This window comes from Sturnira hondurensis, unplaced genomic scaffold, assembly GCF_014824575.4.
Source record: "Sturnira hondurensis isolate 20B ecotype Veracruz unplaced genomic scaffold, ASM1482457v3 Scaffold0017082, whole genome shotgun sequence".
Classification (NCBI taxonomy): Eukaryota; Metazoa; Chordata; class Mammalia; order Chiroptera; family Phyllostomidae; genus Sturnira; species Sturnira hondurensis.
In genome coordinates, this window is record NW_028089713.1 from 1,634,120 (window position 1) to 1,654,875 (window position 20,756).

General features: G+C 53.7%; 1 protein-coding gene across 1 annotated transcript; it reads left to right on the forward strand.

Annotated features, from left to right (window-relative positions):
* The first annotated feature begins 1,468 nt into the window (after nt 1–1,468).
* NUAK2 (NUAK family kinase 2) lies at nt 1,469–19,260 on the forward strand. The gene is made up of 7 exons (XM_037067120.1): nt 1,469–1,835; nt 10,426–10,546; nt 13,022–13,173; nt 13,523–13,588; nt 15,444–15,563; nt 16,097–16,229; nt 17,120–19,260. Exons 1-7 carry the CDS (start codon nt 1,593–1,595, stop codon nt 18,181–18,183), a joined length of 1,899 nt encoding a protein of 632 aa, XP_036923015.1. The 5' UTR covers nt 1,469–1,592; the 3' UTR covers nt 18,184–19,260.
* The last annotated feature ends 1,496 nt before the right edge of the window (nt 19,261–20,756 follow it).

Consider the following 20,756-nt stretch of genomic DNA (forward strand, 5'->3'; position numbering starts at 1 on the left):
AGTGGGCCCCTGAGAATAGATATAGATCTCAATGGAGAAAGAAAACAGCAGGTCGGGGGAACTGTCACCTGGGCCTCATTCTGTTTTCGTGGACAACCCAGAACAAGAGGGGAGGCCAGTAGAGGGAAGGTGTGTCAAAATGGCTACCACCTCCCACGTCCCTCCACATTTGGGGAAAGGGCTGGTTTACTGCATGGGTGGGCCTTCTCCAGCCACAGGGGCAAAGGGCCCCATTTTCCATCCTAACTCACACTAGAAAGGATCAAAGCATCCGTGGAAGTAGGAAAGTGGGCAGAGAACAAGTACAAGTCGTGGGGACCTAGTCCTTCTTGATCCTCAGCATGCCCTGAAGGCGGAGCTGAGGGCACCATCCTCCCAGGGTCTGGAGCCCAGCTCTGCCCCAGTTTCTCACCAGCTGTGTGGCTTTTGGCAGAATAGCACCCACTTCCCAGGATTGGGTTATCATAAAGACTTTTTAAAAAGTTCATTTCTCCCCATTACACTCCACATTGAGGGGTGGGGAGCCGAGGAATATCTCCTTTCACTGTAAATGGCACTCAGAATGGGGATTCTGGACCTAGTGCTCGGGCACTCAAAACCAAGCCAAACTTCATGACCCATCCTTCTTGACTCCAAAATCAAGAGAGGAAAACCTTGGGTGGTCAACTATTTATGAATTTAAGGATACAAGTGAAATAATAGGAGTGCAATTATATATTTTTTAATGAATGAATGTTTCCTTTTGGTTCTCTCCGCTTCCTTTGGACACTTATAAATCCCACCACTTCTTAGGGACCCACTCAACCCTAGAAGTCTTCTCTGATGAAGAGGTAAGAACTTTCCAGAGCCGCATTTCTGGAATCAATTAAGGTCGATTTAACTGAAGACAGATGGACTTGGAACCCTAGGACAGCTCTCTACCCGCCAGCCCTCCCAGTCAGCCGGAGAGGGTGATCCCTGGTTAGGATACCTCCATCCTGTGTCGTCTCCTTTTTCCCTATGGTCTTAAAGGAGTGGTGAAGTGACTTTGTAGATTTTGGCTTGAGAAAAGCAAATTACTCAGGACGGAGAAATATTTTGGTGACTTCTGGTACCCTCAGATAGCCCCTTGCTCACTGAGAGCACAGCAAAATAGAAGGCCAACAGGTGGCACTATCCAGTACCAAGCGCCACTCAGAGGCAAGAGCAGCTCCAGTGCCCCTCAAAGGTTCCAGACAACCCACCGAACAGCCTCCACTGGTCCTTTAGTCCCTCTGCTTGTCCCTGGAGTGTGGGGGTTTGGGGTGGGTGGAGCCCCGCTGACACCTTTCCTGGCCGCGCGCGTGGAGGCGGCGGCCAGAGGCCTGGGCGAGCCAATGCGAGCGGCTCCAGTCACTCCCCGCCGGCAAGCGGACCAATGGGCGCGGGAGGGTGTGGCCAGGGCCTCTGGCTCAGGGCATTTATAAGAAGTTGGAATGCGGTCCCTGGGCAAGCGCTTCGAAGTGGCTGTGGGTTCCCGTGTAGGGTGCGGGACGTGTGCCGGCAAGCTTTACCCCCGCAGCCGGTCCCCACTCAATCCACTTAGCCCTCTCTCAGGTCCCGCTCGCCTCGCCATGGAGTCGCTGGCTTTACCCCGGCGTCTGGGTCCGGGTCCGGCTCCGGGTCCGGCTCCCGCAGCGGCGGCCGCCGCCGCCCTGGCCGGCGGGCTCAAGTCGCCCAAGCCACTGATGAAGAAGCAGGCAGTGAAGCGGCACCACCACAAGCACAACCTGCGGCACCGCTACGAGTTCCTGGAGACCCTGGGCAAGGGCACCTATGGCAAGGTGAAGAAGGCGAGGGAGAGCTCGGGGCGCCTGGTAAGTCCGGCTCCCTCTCGCAGCGCCCGCCTGGCGGGAGGTTCAGGGCTGGGCCGTGAGCTAGTGCCTTGCTCCGGAGTGTGGCCCCATTCAGTCTTTACCAAACTGAAGTTGCGGGATTCGGGGGGATGAGGGCGATGGTGGTATTTATTGCAGGTATGTCTGTCCATGATTGTGGAGACAATGTTCGTGGACCTGAGAACCCCAACACCGAACAGCTTGTGATGATGGCCAATAAGTGAGGCGGACAGTTGGTGCCGGGTGCCTAGGAGACCAATAGCGTTCTGTCTTGGAATGAGAGGGCTCCCTAAAGAAGATGGAACTTAAGTAGGATTTCGCTTGGAACAGACTTCCAAATGGGAGAATAGGGAGAGAAAATAGAAAGCACTTGATAGTAAACCAAGTAGATGCCTGTGGTTTAGTAAATGCCTGTGTGCTTGAATGAATGAATGAATGAATGAGGTGTCCAGTTCTCAACTCAGTTCTGTTAGTGTGGCAGCCCAGCACTCTATGGAGATCTGCACAGGGGCGGGGTGGAGATGGGTTGGACACTGAAGTCCTTTCAGTCTTTAGGGTGAGTCCACGTTTCGGTATGATGGGTTTTTTATCCTGGGAAATGTGAAATCAGGCTCTGGCCCAAGGTCCACAATGCCCCAAAACACTTGGTCTGAGGCCTTTTGGGAAGGTTTAATTGGGGGTGTGTGCATGTAGTAGTAGCAGCAATCTGTGGGACCTTGAGCAGCTAATTTGTCTCTGTACCCTCAGTTTCCCTTTCTGCAAAAACCCAGAAAACACAGCCTCCCTCACAAGCTGCCATGAGGACTGAATGAGATGCAAATGTGAATGTAGATTTTTCCTGACATAAAGAACCCCCAGTAAGAACTGATCTTTATATCTGGAAAGGCCAGTCCTGAAGAGATGGCAAATTTGCCAAAAGTTAGTTAGTAGTGATTCTCAGACTGGAGTTTCCTGTGCTTCGGAACCACCTGTGGGGTTTGTTTAACGTACCTGTTCTCTGGCTCCTCCCCCAGAAGGATTTTATTCTGAAGGTCTAGGATGGAACCAAATAATCTGTATTTTCTTTTATTTTATTGAGATTTTATTTTTATTTATTTACTTGTATAGAAACAGGAAGGGAGAAAGAGAGGGAGAGAAACAGCAATGTGCAAGAGATATATCGATCCCCGCCCCCGCAGGGACCTGGCCTGTGACCCAGGCATGTGCCCTGACCAGGAATTGAACCACTGACACTTCGGCTCAAAGGCCAGCACTCAGTCCACTGAGCCTCACCAGCCAGGGCTAATCAGTATTTTAACAAGCCTTTTGGGGCAGGAGGTCTAGGCATTGTTTGGCCAGGTGCAATTGGGTCTGGGTAAGAGACATGGGGATGCACACGCACATGTGTGTGTGGCCATGGCTTGCCTTGTCGCCTGTGGCTGCAGTTGCCTCCCCAGATTGTTTGCTTCAGCACCCAGTAGCTGGTTTGAAATTCAACAGGTCATGAGATCGGTGAAGGAGAATGGATGCCGGCAAAAGGGGATGGATTTATGTCCCCATCAATAGGACCAAGTATGTTTTTCCTGCTAATGCCTGGCAGAGTCCCCAGTTGCCTGCTGCCAGGTTACAGCTATTGGGCAATTATGTACTTCCTGGTTTTCTTTTCCTTTCTCTTTCTATAAAGTGTGAGGGCCTGGTGAGGCTCCAGGCTTCAGACTACTGGGCCTAGGCTTTGTCAGGGGCTTAGCTGGGAAATAGCTGCTTGGGGTAGGGTGGGGGTGGGGCAGATTGGATTGTGGGGGCCTGGAGGGCCCAGAAACTGGGAAACTGAGATTTAAGTTTAGAGGTCCCATCAGGCTCTTGACCTAGGGCACTGTGTGCAGGAAAGAGAGGGAGGGGGGGAGGGAGGGAGGGAGGGAGGGAGGGAGGGAGAGGGAGATCTCAATTGATTCTGGAATGAGATAAACCAGCTTTCAGTTTTCAAATCTCAGCAGCTGCAGGCAGGGATTCCAGCTCCTGTTCTATCAGAATACAGAATTCAGGAGGTGCTGCCTGGCCTTATGCCTTTCATCATATGCAGGGAGACAAGAGCAGTGGGAATGAAACCTGTTCTGAACCTGCCCAGCCCATAGACCAGCCTGTGCATCTGCTGGGAACTTGCTCAGGGTCTTCCTCCTCCTTGAAGAGCAGCTGCCTGCTGTGCTAATGGTTTCTCAGCTCTGGAAAGGAGTCCTCTTCCCCTCTGCACCCTCACTCTTGCCTCTTCACTGTTCTCCCTGAAGGGAGATCAGCCTGGTGCCTCAGGAACTTCAGTGGGAGAGAAGGATGTGGGAGCCACCCGAGAACCCCGCTCAGGATGAACTGAGATGGTTGGTGGGGCTAGATTCAGAGGGAGGCCTGCTGAGTGACTCCCATCCCCATATTCTCTCTGCTTTTCCAGAACGTCTCCCATTCCCAGCCTGTCTACATGAGAATATCAGGGGCTAGATGGGATTGTCCAGAGGGAGGGGCAGGTGGGCAAGACTAATGGCTACTCACAGAGGACATCAAAGGAAAAACAAATATTTGCTCTGGATCTTCTAGTCTCCAAGTACATGCCTGGTTTCCAAATGACATTTCCTCCTGTGACTCTCCCAGCTTCCTGACTGCCCCTCCCCCCGAAGAGAAAAACCCCTGCTGCTAGAATCCACCAAAGGCTTTGGGGTGATCTGCACGGAAGTCTTGTCCCCAAGGGGTTCCATGAGGAGCATGGGGCGGGAAGTGGATGGTGACCTCTGCAGGGTGCTCCTGTCTTACGTATGAGATGGCTTGGATTTGTAAATGACTGAGATGGTCCCATTCCTTCATTGACAGATGGGGAAGTGAGGCCCAGAGAAGGGATGTGGCTTGTCCCATGTCTGGTTAGTGGCATATCTACAACATAGGCCCCTGATTTGACCACCCCAGGTCCCGCGTGTCCAAGACTGAGTCTCGGTCTGGGAGCTGGCCGTCAGCTAAGCTCGGGCTTGTCTTGTTGCGCTTCGTCATTCCAGCAGTCAGCTGCAGCCACCTTCTCAGAGCTTCAGCAGTGCAGAGGGTCAACCCCCAACCCCCAACTCCTCACGCACTGCCTGTGTCGAGGGACCCTGGCTGGGGGAACTACATACACTGCATTCCTGGTTCTCACCTTGTCGGGAAGGCTGCCTAGCTCAGAGTCAGCCCGCAGGCATTCAGATCCTGTGTCTGTTGCTCATGTGACCTCTCTGTATCTGTTTCTCATCTGTAAAGTGGGGATTATAATCACTCCTACCTTGTGCTATTCTCAGAGGGTTAAATCAGCCAATACATGTAAAATGCTGAGCGCAGTAGCTAACACAGTGTCATCCTAGGCCAAGGCCGCCCTGACTAGGCCCCGCTCTCATGGAGGCATCCGTCTGGGGTCTGTTCTGGCCTGAGCAAGAAAATGCATTGTGCTTAGCTTCCCTAAGCCTGACCACTGTGGTCTCTGCTTTGTTCGATGTCCTACTCTCTCCTTCAGCCCCTGCTCCAGAGAAGGGCTCCCACCTGGCCAGCCGCCCAAGGTCTCTTCTGTGTGACACTGCTCTCCCTGCTCCTCCTGCACCTGCCTGCTCAGCAGCAGGGAGGGAGGCTCTGGCTGCAGGCAACTCTTGTCCTTGGACTCTGGCCAAACCACACAAGAGAGCTGGGCAGGGAATTGCCTTGCCCAGCAACCTGGCAGAGTGAACGGGAGGGTGAGTACAGCATGGAGTTTAGGGGAAGCAGCTCAGACTCCCTCATTCCTGGAGCCCATTCCTCTCCCTGCCTGGTTCTCTGGCAGGCTTGGTGGAAGGGTGATCCCCCACCCCAGGCTCATCATTCCCCACTCTGCCCACCGAGGCAAGCCCAGCCAGACCTCTTATCTATATGGGTCATCCTCCACCTCCTTGCCCTGCCTCCTAGATGGCAGCTGTTCCCTGAAACGCCAGAGAGGAGTGAAGGACTTTGGCTCCAGCTCCTAGCAGTAGCTGTGACCGGGATGCCCAGCTCACACCCTCTTTCCTAGGGCCTGGGACCAGCACCTTTAGGTCTTGTTTCTCTAAGACCTTTCTGCCATCCTTTCCTGAATCCAGATCACTCCCTATCCAGGGGGTCTGTTGGTGGTGGGTGGAGAGTAGGAGTGTTTAACCAATTGAGCCCCAGCACCCATCTCTCAAGCGTGTTGTATGAGTGGGACATGGATGGCTTTTTGGACTGTACAGCTTGGCCCAGAGCAGGGTATGGGGCACTCCCTTCTCGGGGCGGGGGGCAGGGAGAGGCAGGGCACTGGAGGCAGGGTGGGACATCTGCAAGAATCTTTTTTGTCTTCTGAGATGGCAGCTTCTTCAGGCCACACCCCTCCCCCTTGGATCCTGACTCTGTCTTGATGTATCAGGGGACCTTGGAAGAGTCAGTGCACCTTTCCGGACTTGAGTGTTTGCCATCTGCAAAATAGGGTAGGGAATTAGCCCTGCTGCCTTTCCAACGTGCAGGGCTGCAGGGGCAAGAAAACCACTGGGCCAGTATTCATAGGAATTGGGCTCAGGCGGGTTAACATAGATATAGCATGGGGCCTCTGAACAAGCTCGTTATAACAACCCTTGGCTAGCGCCTTCCTGGCATGGTAGCAGGTGACCCATTTCTGAAGACACTTGGAGATCCTGATGTGCAAATTTCTGAATGGCTCCTTTCTTTCTGGACTTTGCTCCAACATTTCTCTCTGCCTGGAATGCCCCTCTTGCCCCTCCCTAGTTTATCCTGCTTGGCTGGGCAAACCCCATTCATCCCTCAAGATCTAAAACAAAGTTTTCTCTGAGAGGTGACCGTCCCTGCTCCTCCAGGCAAAGCAAGCTCTCTCCGGTGCTCCTGGAGCCCCCGACAGGCAAGGGCCTCAACGGTCACATTCATCACATCAGGCCTGGGGTGATTCCATTGCTGGTCCTCCCACTGGACTGAGGACCTTGGTGCAGGGACTGCCCAATTTTTATCTAAATACCTAGCACCTAACATAGCACCAGGCACATAGTAGGTGTTCAGCAGATGTTTGGAGAATAAACGACCTTCATTTTTCAGATGAGGACATTAAAACCAACCAGACCAATTAACCAGATTGTCTAAGTGACTTGTTTAAGTTGCATAGTTCCATAGGGACAAGCAAGGATGAGATGCTTGGGCTCTTGACACCCACTCCAAGGACCTGGTGTCCACATTCGCACTGAGATGTTCGTTGTGTCTGGGTTCCCTGTTCCCACTAGGCAGGGTGGCCCTGTGATGCATTGTCTAAACTTGGGTGCTTTGGAGAGAAAGGGTCACTATGAGTAATGACACTTGGATGGACCTGGACTAGCTCTAGGCAAAGGGCCTCCTGGCCTCTGGGTGACCCACTCAGCAGTTGCTACCCTCCTCCTTGGCTCTAGTCAGTGTATTATTTTTCCTAGAGAATGATTGCTCAAGTGTCTTGCAGATGAGAACAAAGATCCCTCAAAAGTAATGCTTATAACGGAGGCTGACTCTCCACCCTGCGTAGGAAGAAAAGCAAGAAGTCTCATCTGGGCACAGGCCCAATCAGTCAGGGGCCAACCCACTGACAACCAATAAATATTTCTTATGTGATTTGTGTTCATCAGTAAGCAATTGTTGAGTGCCCTTGTGCGCTGACCTCTGTGTAGGCCTGAGCTTTCACTGTATCTAGTTTGAGAGGCCAGCCGGCAGGCTGCTAGGGGCCTGTCTCCTGGGGCTGGGATAGGGTGTCACCGGGGCAGTGACACATCACTCTTCTTGCCTGTCACCTGCTTAGGTACTGGTGGAGGCCAGATGGCATAACTTGTTTCTTTCCTGGGAAGTGCCAGCCCCGCCGTGCTCCCCTGGACCTCATGTGGCCAACCACAGGTCTTTCCATCAAGCCCCTGAGGCCAGAGCAGAAGCTCACAGGATAATGGAACTATTCATTGTAGATTAGGTTTCCAAATTTGAAAGAAATAGATCTAGAGGTTTGACTTGCATGCCATCTGTCCATACAGGGACTCCTTCCAGCACTCAGACCCCTTTATTTGGGGGAGGAACTCATTTCTTCTGGGTCTTGTCTTTTTTAGAGCTCTACCTTCTAAGCCTAGGATGATGTCTCTCAGTGTTGTATGTGTTTGTGAGTACACAGTTATACGTTCAAGATGTGCTTAGTTTTTGTATATGTGCACCTCTTAAGCTCTCAGATAGTTTTGTTTTATTATCTAGATTTGTAATTTACATATGATGGTTTACTCTCTGTTAATAGTTTTTTATGGCCCCTTTATCTGAAGAGCTTATAGTACTTCATCCATTGTCTGATTATTAAAATGAAACATTTTAGAGAGAAAAGGACTAGTCCATAAACTCTTGCCTTCAGGGAGAGAAAAGGAGAATGGGGAGAGAGAGACATGCAGAAACCACACTCCAGGTTCCGGCCTCAGAGTTGGAGGAGGAGTCCAGCCCCTTTGTTCCCATCCCTGCCCCCTGTCTGATTCGGAATCTGTGACTTTTCTGCTCAGTTCTGAGGGTGGTTTGGAGCAGAAGGGGCGGGGCCTGGAGAGAGCACCTGCTGCAGCAGCCTGGGCCTCAGCAGCATCCTGGGAGAGGCTCCATGGCGACAGTCGCTCCCAGCTGCCATTGTCCTCCTCCCTGCCCTGCTCAGGGAGGGCAGGGAGCTGGGCCTCCCCTCTTTCACGGAGGCAGCTCCTGGGGAGGAATGGGGCAGAGGGCACGCCAACTCTGGCCTGTTGCCAGGGTGACCAGGCCCTGGGCACTGTGAGTGACTCCTTATGGGATTATGGCTGTTGCGCATTCTTGTCCACTGTCCCTATGAGAAGGAAGCCATTGTCTGCCTCCAGACCTCTGTGAAAGGGGAATCAGGGCCCTCCCTTCCAGAAGCGCTTTCCTTTTTTCTCTCTCCTTTTGGACCTCTAGAGGAGGCAAACCCTCCTGGGAAATTGAGTGAGGAGCCGTTTACCCCAGGCTGGGCCCTCAGATTTTTCGTAACTTGCCTGTCTCCAAAGAAGAGGAAGTCTTGTATTTACCACTGGTGTCCCTGGGCAAGACTTGACAGGAATTGACCAACCCCGAGACACACCCCCTCCCAGCACCCAGTGCCAGCAACGCGGCCTCTGAGGGCCTGGCATTTTCAGGGCTCATCTGCCAGACTCAGGGCAGGAAAGCACCTCACACATCCTTCGTCCTGTTTGTCTCACTCAAAAGTGAGGCTCTGAGAGGGGGTGGGACTTGCCCGTGGGCACAGTGACAGAGCCTGGAGGAGATCCCAGGTCTTCTGTACACATCACACTCACACTCACACACACACACACACACACACACACACACACACACACGCTGCACTGCTGTGATTCTCCCCTTTCCGTCACCTGGACCCTGAATGGAAGGAGCAGAGGAGACCCCTGAGCCTCCAAGAGCTTCATTCAAGGGCATCCCGGCAGCTGTTTCTTCATTTCCTCTTGCTTCGTTCTGCCCTTCCTGAGCCATGCAGACCAGCTGGGTGGGTTAATCCTTTTATGGTGTTTTCACCTGTACAACCAGACTAGCAGAGCCCAGGGAAATCTATGCGCCTGTCTAGTTGTTTTTGTTTGTTGCCAGGAGAGGAAGTTTCCTCACCTGAACTGAAGGGACTGGGGTTTTTTTTTTTCCCCACAAATTTTTTTTTGTGGTAAAATATATGTCACATGAAACTCATCATTTTAAGCTATAGTTCATTAAGTGCATTAAGTACAGTCACCGGGCTGTGCAGCCGTCACCACTGTGCATTTCTCAAATTGTTTCATCGCTCCAACAGAAGCTCTGAGCACCCATGAAACAATAACTGCCCCCCCGCCACCCCCACCTTTCCCCCTCCCTCCCCGGTAACTTCTCCTTTCTGTCCCATGCATTTTCCTACTCCAGTCACCTCATGTAAGTAGACTTGTACAACCTTTGGTCTTGCGTGTCTGGCTTATGTCACTTAGTATAATGTGGTCAAGGTGTACCCTTGCTGGTGCCAATTAGTGGCAGTATGACTTTGAGTAGGTCATGTGACCTCTCTGGGTACCAGTTTCTGCACCTGTAAATAGGAATGATGATATTTCTCTGCCTACCTCCCAGGGCTGCTGTCAGGGCCAATCAATGTACTAAAGTGGCACATGGTTATCCAGTGCCTGCCTTGTGCCAGCCACTCTGCTTGGCAGCAGGGACCCAGTGGTGAGCAAACCCTCGTCCTCGTGGTGTAGCATGGTAAACTCGCTTTGTAAATCATAAAGCATCGGCCTTCCAAAGGGTCGTTACCTCCCTTGCTCATCTGTGGCCTCTGAATAAGGCCATTGGTCCTTCCTCCTTCCTGCTGTGTGGACTACACCTAACCCGGGTAAGAACTTCTCCAGAGAAGGTGCTCTTTGGCCTCTCTGCCACCCTTCCTGGTACGGGATGGAGTGGCTTCTCTGGGTGCAGCCTTGGCCTCTGCAACAGCTGCAGGCAACCCAGAGCCAGGACTTCGAGAGTGTCCTCCAGAACACCTTTACCTGCCAGACCTTTCCCCTCACTCTCCAGCATTCTCTGTTCCCAGGTGGCCATCAAGTCAATCCGGAAAGACAAAATCAAAGATGAGCAAGATCTGAGGCACATTCGGCGAGAAATTGAGATCATGTCATCACTCAACCACCCCCACATCATTGCCATCCATGAAGGTACAGAGGCGGTGTGTTTGACTCTGGGCCCAAGTGGGTGTGTGTGTGTAGGAGCAGTCGGAACAGGTGATACAAAGAAATGAAAGAAATGCAGGCTTTGGAGTTGGACAAAAGCTGGATTTGAAATTCAGCTGTATGACTTGGGCAACTATTCAATTTAGTCCCTGGGTGGGCCTTAGTTCCTCATTTGTAAAACGGGATAATCCTACCTACGTCACAGCATAGTTGCAAAGGTCAAATTAAATGTCACCGAGTGCTCAGCTCACAGGAGGAACTGAGCAAATTGTAGGCTTTTTGTTGTTATTTTTAGGTTTTCCAAACTTGAACACTACCTCCCCAACCCAATGAGATCCTCAGCAATACAGGGGAGGCTGAAACATAGAGACCTGCACCTGTCTCCGGTGCATGCGTGCTAAGATCCAGGCCTCCTGGAGTCTGCCCTGTACTCTGAATCATTCCTGCGTGGGGCTGGCCTCTGCCTCTCCTTGTTATCTTTCTCAGCCTTTTCTTGCTCTGACATCAACGCTGGCTTTCCACTCTGACTGCCCTGTTCTCTGTGACCCAGAGAACAAAGCGGGCAAGAGAAGGTGACCAGGGAAAGGTGGGGTGCCCTCCCGCACATACCTGTCTGCTTCCAGCTTTCACATAGTGTCAGTTAGAGGGAGAAATAAGAAATAGCACCAGAGAGAAGGAAGGGAGCTTATGGCTTTGTCTGTTTTCGAATATTTTTTGGTGGGAAGTATAACATAAGAGAAGTCTTCTCTCTTGGGTTCTATTCATAGGAAGACTAAGGGCAGAGCCACTGACATGGCCCTGTGGCCAGAACCTGTCCCACAAGGGCTCTGGGCAAGTAGCTGAGAAAGCTACTTGCATCTCTATGTATTTCCCCAGGGAAGAGTGGGCAGATGACAGGGGTATTGTTTTAGCCAGACTGAGCTTGGTGATTATGCGTGCGTGCATGTCCCACACCTATATGCCCAGCCAGGTCTGAGAACTGAGCTTTGAAGCTCAGGATGCTCGGGCTTGTCCTTCACCATCAGCTCCAGCAGATACAGGGCTATCGAAGTTACTGTGTGTATGCAGGGTTACCCCAGATCTACCCCCATCCTGCCACAGCCACAGTGTTCAGGAGGTATGGCCTGGGGGTGGGGGAACGAATTCTCACCTAGCTGCTGTCCAGAATGTGCTGGCTCTTGACCCCCCATTTCATGGCACAAAGGCTGCAGCGATGTGGAGAACCACAGGGACAGCTAAGCATACGGTGGGGGACTGGGCCACCTCAGGGCCACTCACTCCTGTTCCCCTGGGAAAAAGCTCAGTCCCCCTGGCCATGTATACAACCACCCGGGTGCTGGGACACCTCCTGGAGAAGCCACCTCTCTCAGCTCCCTCTCTCAGCTCCCTCTCACAGGCCAAACGGCAGTAGCTCTGGGGCTGGCTGAGCAAACCAAACTCCTAGGACCTGTTTGACACAGAGATGCGATGTCAGGGATGGATGTACGTGTTCTGACATACACTCAGCTGACGGGCCAGTTTGGTGACCCAGTCACTCCCTCCCTTTCCAGAGGACTGGAGCCAGAACAAGGCTGGGGGACATGCAGGCTCCTCCTACACAGGCCGATGAGCCAGGCAGGGCAGGCTGGCTGACAGGAGCCCAGCTAGTCATTCGGTTCCAAAGTATTCACCGCTTCTATGGACAAGGCCCTGGCAATGCTCTGGGCGGGAAGTCAGAGGTGTTGGCAGATGAGTATCTCAGTTCTCCATTGTACTTTACCGTGTGCAAAGCCCCCGCATGTGCTTTGTCCCTCTTCTGATCCTCCAGGCAGGCATTTTATGGGCATCATTATATGTTATTATGTATATGAGGGTGCCAGTGATGAATGTAACAGTGGGTACAATTTATTGAGTGCCTGCTTATGTCAGCTCCTTGCCAGCTTCCTCAGCCAGCACCAGAGTTTTCACTGTCTTGTATTTAGTTCTCACCCCAGGTCCAAGAGGTTGGCATTGTCATCCCTCCTCGTTCTTCAAGTGAGGAAACTGAGGCACACTGGTTGCATAACTTGCCAAGGTCACCCAACTAGTAAGTGATGAGGCCTAGAAGAGACAGACCTTAGTGACAGAACTGGAAGAGATCTACCGTAGGTCATGAAGCAAAAAGGCGCTAAATCCTGAACCAGACAGGCTTTTCCTTCCCATCCAGGGCCGTCTCCACCCTCCTGAGAAATTGCAGGGTCGTTTTGAGAAACCTCAAAGGCCAGAGCTTCCAGGGTGAGCTAGGTCCCTTGGCCTTAACTTGCTGCTGTTGGAAGATGCTGAGAGCTTCAAAGGCCCTTTTCCCGCCCCATCAGCAAACATCCCTAGAGGGAGGTGTCTGGTCCAGGGCCAGGAGAGGCCCAGCCCCCAGGGGCATGATGTACTATGGAGGGCCTGATGTTCCACCAACACCCGCCCACCCCTCTCCCCGTTCTGCCCCAGTGTTCGAGAACAGCAGCAAGATCGTGATAGTCATGGAGTACGCCGGCCGTGGCGACCTGTATGACTACATCAGTGAGCGGCAGCGGCTCAGCGAGCGGGACGCCCGGCACTTCTTCCGGCAGGTCGTCTCTGCCGTGCAATACTGCCATCAGGTAGGGAGCCCCGCCTGCCTGGTCCTGTTCTGAGGGGTGGTCCTTGGGCCCCCAGTTTGGGCCCTAGAGAGTCCACGACTTGCTCACCCAGGGAACACGCACAGGGAGGCAAAGCAGAGGCAACCCTCGATTTGGGACTCACAGCCTAGGAACGCCGGTGTCTCTGGCCCTGAGTCCCTCAGCTGTGGGTGGAAGGGCCTGTGATTTGTTGTGCTTTGTACCAACAAAGACGGGCACTCCCAGTGTACTTGTGCCTGGCCCCCCTTGTTTGCCTTACTCTGCAGACTGGGTCCTCATGCCCTTCCCTCCCTGGTGACCTTCCCCTGACACTCCTCCCTCCCTCTTTCAGAACGGGATTGTCCACCGGGATCTCAAGCTGGAGAACATCCTCCTAGATGCCAATGGAAATATCAAGGTGGGCCCCACTTCTGTTTCCAGCAGCTGTCCCGCTCCTCCTCAGCCTTTTCGAACTGCCCCCAGCCAAGTGCCTCTAAGTCCCTAGGGGTTTCTGGGAGGAGTCCAGCAAAGATCCTACGTATATGTTTATTCACTCCATTTTAGGGATGGCAAACCAAGGCCTCAAATTAAGGGATGACTTGCACAAGGTTCTGTGGCTGCGAGAGACTGAACATGGGCTAGAAGCAAGGTCTCCTGGCTCCCCTCCCAGTGCTCTTGACATCACAATGCTGACAGGAGTCTAGGAGTCTAGGTCTAGGTTCTTTTGCTCACAACCTTGGCACTGGCAGGGAGAGGGCCCTGGCCTGAGTTCTTCCTGCCTGTGTGCATGCACTCACATACACACATGCACACACGTGCACACACACGAAGACTTTCCTCTGCTGCAATTAGATCGCCCTTTGGCACGTTTCCCCAAAGACCAAGCATTCCAGCTCTGTCTTCCTGCAGCTGCTGGCCTCCCGTGCCTCTGCAGTTAGGTTTAGGCATGAGAAGGGCACAGTGTACTGATAGGTACACTCAGGGCTCAGAGCCAGAAGGGGGAGATGGCCAGGCTGACCCTGCACTCTGCCCTCTGACCCCCTCCAGAGCCCTCCTGAACCCAGGACATAGTTCCTGTTCCAGTAGCCCCTGACCCATGCTTTGTGGCACCCTGGTGCCGAGTTCATTCCCCTTTTCCAGCCAATTCCCGGATCGGGTGGGGCTTTCTTTGATGCTGTGGTGTGGGGGAGGGGAGGCAGAGCCAATAAACACAAACAACCTGGACAGGCATGAACTCTCCGGTCTGCACCAATCACCTGCTTCATTATGGGCTTCAACTATCTGCTTGATAAGAGGCCAATAAAACCATAAACGAAGGAGCCGGAGTTCCATAAAGAGGCCCTCCCCACCCTAGGCACACATGACCCTCTGCTGGGGGTGAAGAGATCAGGAGCAGCAGGGCACCGGCCTCAGCCTCTCCCTGAGGGCAGCTGGGGAAGGGGTCTCTCTGGGGAACAAGGAGATGGACTGGGTTCCTCTCAAGGCCTCAGTATTAGATGGCTCAGGGAGTCTGGGAGAAGGTGCCTTCTCCTGGGCTATAACTCTGACCGTGATTCTGTTTTGTCCTCACCACTGCTTCTCAGCCCTGCTGGGCTGACCCCATACACCTGCCCAGGAGTGGGCATAGACAAGCCCTTTGCTAGGAAGGGAAGCCCAGCCGTGCGTGGTTAGTCAAAGACTGGATGCTTCTGAGGGCAGTGCCACCGGCGTAAGATGTTGACTGTCCCCCTCCATCTGGTCCACCTTCCCATGGAATCCCATTCATGTGTCACACCTATTCTAGGAGCTGCAGGAGGGATGGGGACAGAAGGATGTCAGCACAGAAATATAGTAATGTGACAATATGAGGAGACAGAACCAATAAGCAAGGGCTACAGCAAGCCACTGGAAACCAGGGTTCTGTGGGAGGAGGAAATCTCAGGGCAATGGAGGGCTTCCCAGGGGAGGTGAGCTTGCTGGACCAGGAGGATGCGCACGAACAGGGGAGTGCATGCCTGGGTTGGAGTACAGCAGGACAGAGGACCCTGGGGGACAGTGAGGGCCTGGAGCCCCTGCGCCTCTGGCTAGGTGCTCACTGACACAGTTTCTGGAGACCTTTTTTTTCCAGGGCCTGAGCTGTGTTGACAGTGCCCAGTGTGAATGGGGGTCACAGGCACCCTTTCCTCCTGCTGGGGTCTGGGTTTCCCCAGTGTCTTGTGGTGGCAGGCTGAAAGCTGCAGAATAATAACCCAAGCCTTGGCCGTGACCCCTTCTGTGTTTACCCGCTCCTGCAGATTGCCGACTTTGGCCTCTCCAACCTCTACCACCAAGGCAAGTTCCTGCAGACATTCTGCGGCAGCCCCCTGTATGCCTCGCCTGAGATTGTCAATGGGAAGCCCTACACGGGCCCAGAGGTGAGTGTCCACCCTCAACCACCAGCCTGCCTCTGCAGTTTCCTGTGGCTTCCGCTCCTGTGACATAGGTGGGCCGGTTTTCTAGTTGTTTTCTTTCTCAGTGCACAAAATTCAGCCCGCACCCCCTCACCTCCCAAAGTAGTCACTTGCCAGGTCTCTAGCTAGGAGTGGCAAAACTGGGGCGAGAACTTAAACCTCCTGGCCCCTGGTTTAGTCCTGTGCCCCTCACATTCCTGGTTCCTGTTGCCCTTCCCTGCACCCAGCCTGCCACCCGCTCCTATCCCGAAGGGATGACCTCTTCACTGCTCTTGTGTTTGTGGCTGCCCCTGCCAAGGAGAGACGATGACAGCACCTCTCCCCATGAGCCTTGGTCACTTCTACAGCGTCATTCCTTGGCCCCTGGATTTCAGAGGGATGTGCCCCTCAGATGCACTGGCCTCTGGGTTCTCCAGTGTGCACCCATTTCCCCTCCGGTGCGGAAGTGAGGCCAGAGCCCCGCCAGCACCCTCGCTGACCCCCACCCCCTCCCTCAGGTGGACAGCTGGTCCCTGGGTGTTCTCCTGTACGTCCTGGTGCACGGTGCCATGCCCTTTGATGGGCAGGACCACAAGACGCTGGTGAGGCAGATCAGCAGCGGGGCCTACCGGGAGCCGCCTAAACCCTCGGGTGAGTGAGAGGTCCGGGTGTTCCCGTCCAGGCCCAGGGGTCCTGAGCTAATTCCTGAGGCAGGGGTTAAACAGTGGCAGTAAAGTGAACAGGACGACCCACTGCAGATGAGTACCCTCCACCCACCTTCTGCCATCATCTCTGCCCCCAGTGTTTACGACCTCCAAAAAGGAGGGGTCATCTCTTCCTTCGCTTATGGGCATGCTTTATTATATTTGGGAAGTGCTTCCTAGGGTCTAACTTAGGTCCTCTGTGCTACAGTTGTCTCACTTTCTACTGCTTTTCCCTCATCCTTAGAAATCTTTTTGTCCTTTCACCTACAATGTAGGCAAGAGGAAGGGTGTAAGAACCTTGGTTTATCCTTGAGTACAGTCCACACCATCAGAGGGTTGCATTTCTGAGGAGAACAAGGATACACGTGCACATACAATAAGGCTAGGGAAGGGCTCAGAGTCCTGGGGACATGGTACTGAAGACGAAATTGGCAGAATCCATTTGGGACATCTGGAGGCCGGGAGCTGGCCCGGCTGGGGCGTGTGCGGGGCCCTGGGTGGGAGTGGTGTCCTCGTGCAGATGGGGGTAGCCAGTGAGAGGGGACTGTGGGGGCCCACTCACATGGCTGCCAATCCGAAGACCCTTATCTTTTTTAAAAAATATTTTATTTATTTATCTTTAGAGGGGAAGGGAAGGAGAGAGGAAGAGAAACATCAATGTATGGTTGCTTCTTGTGCATCCCCTGCTGGGAACTGGCCCCTGGCAGGAACTGGCCTGCAACCCAGGCATGTGCCCTGACTGGGAATCGAATCTTGATCCTTTGGTTCCCAGGCCCGCACTCAATCCACTGAGCTACACCAGCCAGGGCTCTGAAGACCCTTATCTTCGTCTTTCAGATGCCTGTGGCCTGATCCGGTGGCTGTTAATGGTGAACCCCACACGCCGGGCTACCCTGGAGGATGTGGCCAGTCACTGGTGGGTCAACTGGGGATATACCACCAGTGTGGGGCAGCAGGAGGCTCTGCCTGAGGGAGGACACCCTGGCAGTGACTCTGGCCGGGCCTCCATGGCTGACTGGCTCCGGCGGTCCTCCCGCCCTCTCCTGGAGAATGGGGCCAAGGTATGCAGCTTCTTCAAGCAGCACACGCCTGGAGGTGGGAGCATGGCCCCCAGCCTGGAGCGCCAGCATTCGCTCAAGAAGTCCCGCAGAGAGAATGACATGGCCCAGTCTCTGCAGGAGGACCCTGCCGAGGACACCTCCCCTCGTCCCAGCAAGGGCAACCTCAAGCTGCCCAAAGGCATTCTGAAGAAGAAGGTTTCTGCCTCCTCTGAGTGGGTAAGGGAGGACTCTGAGCTCAGCCCAGCTCCTGGGAGCTCAGGGCAGGCTGCCCCTCTGCTCCCCAAGAAGGGCATCCTCAAGAACTCTCGGCAGCGGGAATCCGGCTACTACTCCTCTCCTGAACCCAGCGAGTCGGGGGAGCTCTTGGATTCAGGGGACGTGTTCATCAGCGGGGACGCTGTAGAGCAGAAGCCCCCCCAGGCCTCAGGGCTGCTCCTCCACCGCAAGGGCATCCTCAAGCACCACGGCAGGTTCACCCGCACAGCCCTGGAGCTCGCAGCCCCCACTGCCTTCGGCTCCTTGAACGAGCTGGCCTCGCCCTGCCCTCCGGCCCAGGCTGGCCGCCCCTCAGGGGCTGTGAGTGAGGACAGCATCCTGTCCTCTGAGTCCTTTGACCAGCTGGACCTGCCTGAATGGCTCCCCGAGCCCCTGCTGCGAGGCTGTGTGTCTGTGGACAACCTCACGGGGCTTGAGAAGCCCCCCTCCGAGGGCCCTGGGAGCAGAGGCCTGAGGCGCTGGAGGCAAGACTCCCTGGGGGAAAGCTGCTTTTCCCTGACGGACTGCCAGGAGGTGACAGAGGCCTATCGACAGGCACTGGGAGTCTGCTCAAAGCTCAGCTGAGGGTGGAGCCGTTGCCCCACCTGGATGGGCTCTAAGATGCACCTGGCAACACCCTGAGGGGAGCCACCTTTCGCCCTGCCTCCTAGGACCAGCATCCCAGCCCAGAAGTCTGAGATGGTTTGCGATTTAGCCCTGGGGAGGGCTGGATATATGAAAAATGGGCAAGTGAGATGCACTGAGGATTCAACATCCCCAGCCCTGTTGAACCAAGAAGGTAGAAGAGGGGAAGAGTAGGGGAATAGAGAAGGTCTGTGGCCAAGTTCAGTTTCTCTGTTTTATGCGTACATAGTAGGACCACCACAATCTGGAAAGAGCACTCTCTTCGGTAGGTACCTGTCTCCTTTATTGCAATAAGTGAGTTTTGTGCATGGTGCCTTCTTTCCAAAAGGGTAGGAGCTCTTCAAATACACATCCCCATCCCCACCAGGCACTGAAACTGGAAACTCCTCACGTGCCTGGAACATCCTAGGAACAGTCTCCTAGAGGGTGCCCTTCCTTACTTCTCCCAGCAGTAAGAGAGCCCAGCCTGTTTCCTCAGAGGTCCCCCACCCCTGCTTTCCTGTCCCCCAAACCTTGCCCAAGCCTCCTGGAGTCGCTGCTATAAATCTGAAAGACTTGAAAAGGCTCAGGCCGCTATTGGACTTCATCTCAGGGGGCCTGGATTACTTTGGACCCCCCCTCCTTGAACCTCAAAGGCTCTGTGAACATCTCCAGCCTCCAAGCTGCTCCTGCTACTGAGAATGAATGTGTCTATTTCTCTGGGTTTCCAGGACCTAGAATGCCCTATTTATATTTTTAGCCATGTGTTCTTTCAAAAATGAATCTTGCTGTTTTCAATAATGTGAATATTATGTTCTGGAAAGTTCACTATACATCTAATTTTGTGTACAAAGTAATATTTTTGCAATGATTCATGGGGAAGGGGGGCCCTTTTATAAATCCACATGTTCCTCAGCCCTGTCCAGGTACACACGGCCCCTCATCCCTGCCCTGGTTCTGCCTACCTGATGGTCCCTCTTACCTTCTCTGTGGCCAGAAAAAACCCACTCCATTAAAAACCAGTCCAGTGATTGACAATGGCCTCTGTCAGTTCTGTTTGAGGAGGTTGGGCGCAGATCTTTGAACCTTGTCTTTACACACATCCTGCTGGGAAACAGAGAACCTGCTTAATAAACGCAAAACAACAAGTACCCAGCTCTGGCTTCCAGCAGTTCCCCCAGTGTACCTCCATTAGCGAGTCTGCCCTGTAAAACATGCAGGTGGGAGAGCCCTGGGCTGAATGGGCTCTCAGCCCATTTGAATGGACTCAAACACTTGCTCTTCCTGCCTTTGGCCCTGAGTGGAAAGCTGGGCTTGGCAAATTGTGCAGACCCACCCCCAACCTTCTCTCCATCTTCTTCCACCCCTCCCCCATACAGTTCTGTCCCCTGCTGCTTGAAGACACCCCCACCTCTTTTTTTCTCTCTCTCCAAAGAAATCCCTTTTACTCAGTGTTGCGCAGCTGCGCCCAGCTCTGCCCTCACCGTCTGACCCCTAGTGCAGTAAAGAATGCTTGGAATGCCCCCCCTTGAAGGCTGTCTCTCAACCCCCAGCAGAGCATTTCCCGCCCGCTGGCCTGGTCCTTTGAGAAACTGGGGCTCTGAGGGCTGGGATGAAAGAATGAGGACAAAGTGCAGGCAAGTTGCTGCTGGCTCCAGCTTCAGGCATGAAGCTGGAGCCAGCAGCATGCCAGCAGATTCCCTCCCCATGCCTTACCCGCTCCTGGTGCTCACAGGCTCCAACGCAACTCCAGGTCCAGCCAGCTCCGGCTCCCTGTTCCCCAGCACACCTGTTCTTTCTCTGGAGTGGGGCCTCTGGACCTTCCCTCCTGCTCCCTGCATCTGGGGAGCTGGTGAAGCTGGTAAGGCTGGGGAGTCAGTGATGTGTCCAGGCGACTATGGCTCATGACGCTGCAGCAAACAACTGGCTGCAACTGGAGTATTTCTGTCTGGTATCCTCGAGGTCCTACTCAGGGCCAGAGCTCTGGGCCAGACTCTGGGTGGACACCAGGAAAACATAAGGGAGGGTTTTACACTCAAGAAGCATAGAGTCAGCTGTGGAGTTGGCTGTGCGCCTCTATTCATTCAACTCAGGAATCCAGCCCTTTTTATGCTGAGCTCTGTGGGAGACAAAGGTAATTGCTGTTTTTCTGGCACAACACGTTGAGATCTGAGCTTCCAGGAGGCTTCAGACTGGACAGTAAGGTAGCATGCATCAAAATAAATAAAATTCAGACTTTCAATCAAGATGGTGATGTAGGTAAGTGTGGTACTTACATCCTCCCACCGCCAAACTGCAGAACCACCTGAAATCTATTAGAACGTGGAAGTCTTAAACTAAGAATTTAAAGAAGCCACATTGAGACTGGTAGGAGGAGCAGAGAAGTAGATGGGCTGGTCCCACACCCACATGTAGCAGATAAAACTCTAGAGGGATATCTCAGCTTCAGAGATTCCCCGCTGAGGAGTGAGGGGTCCCAGCCCCACACCAGGCCCCCCAGCCCAGGGTCCCAGTGCCAGGAAGAGAAGTCCCCA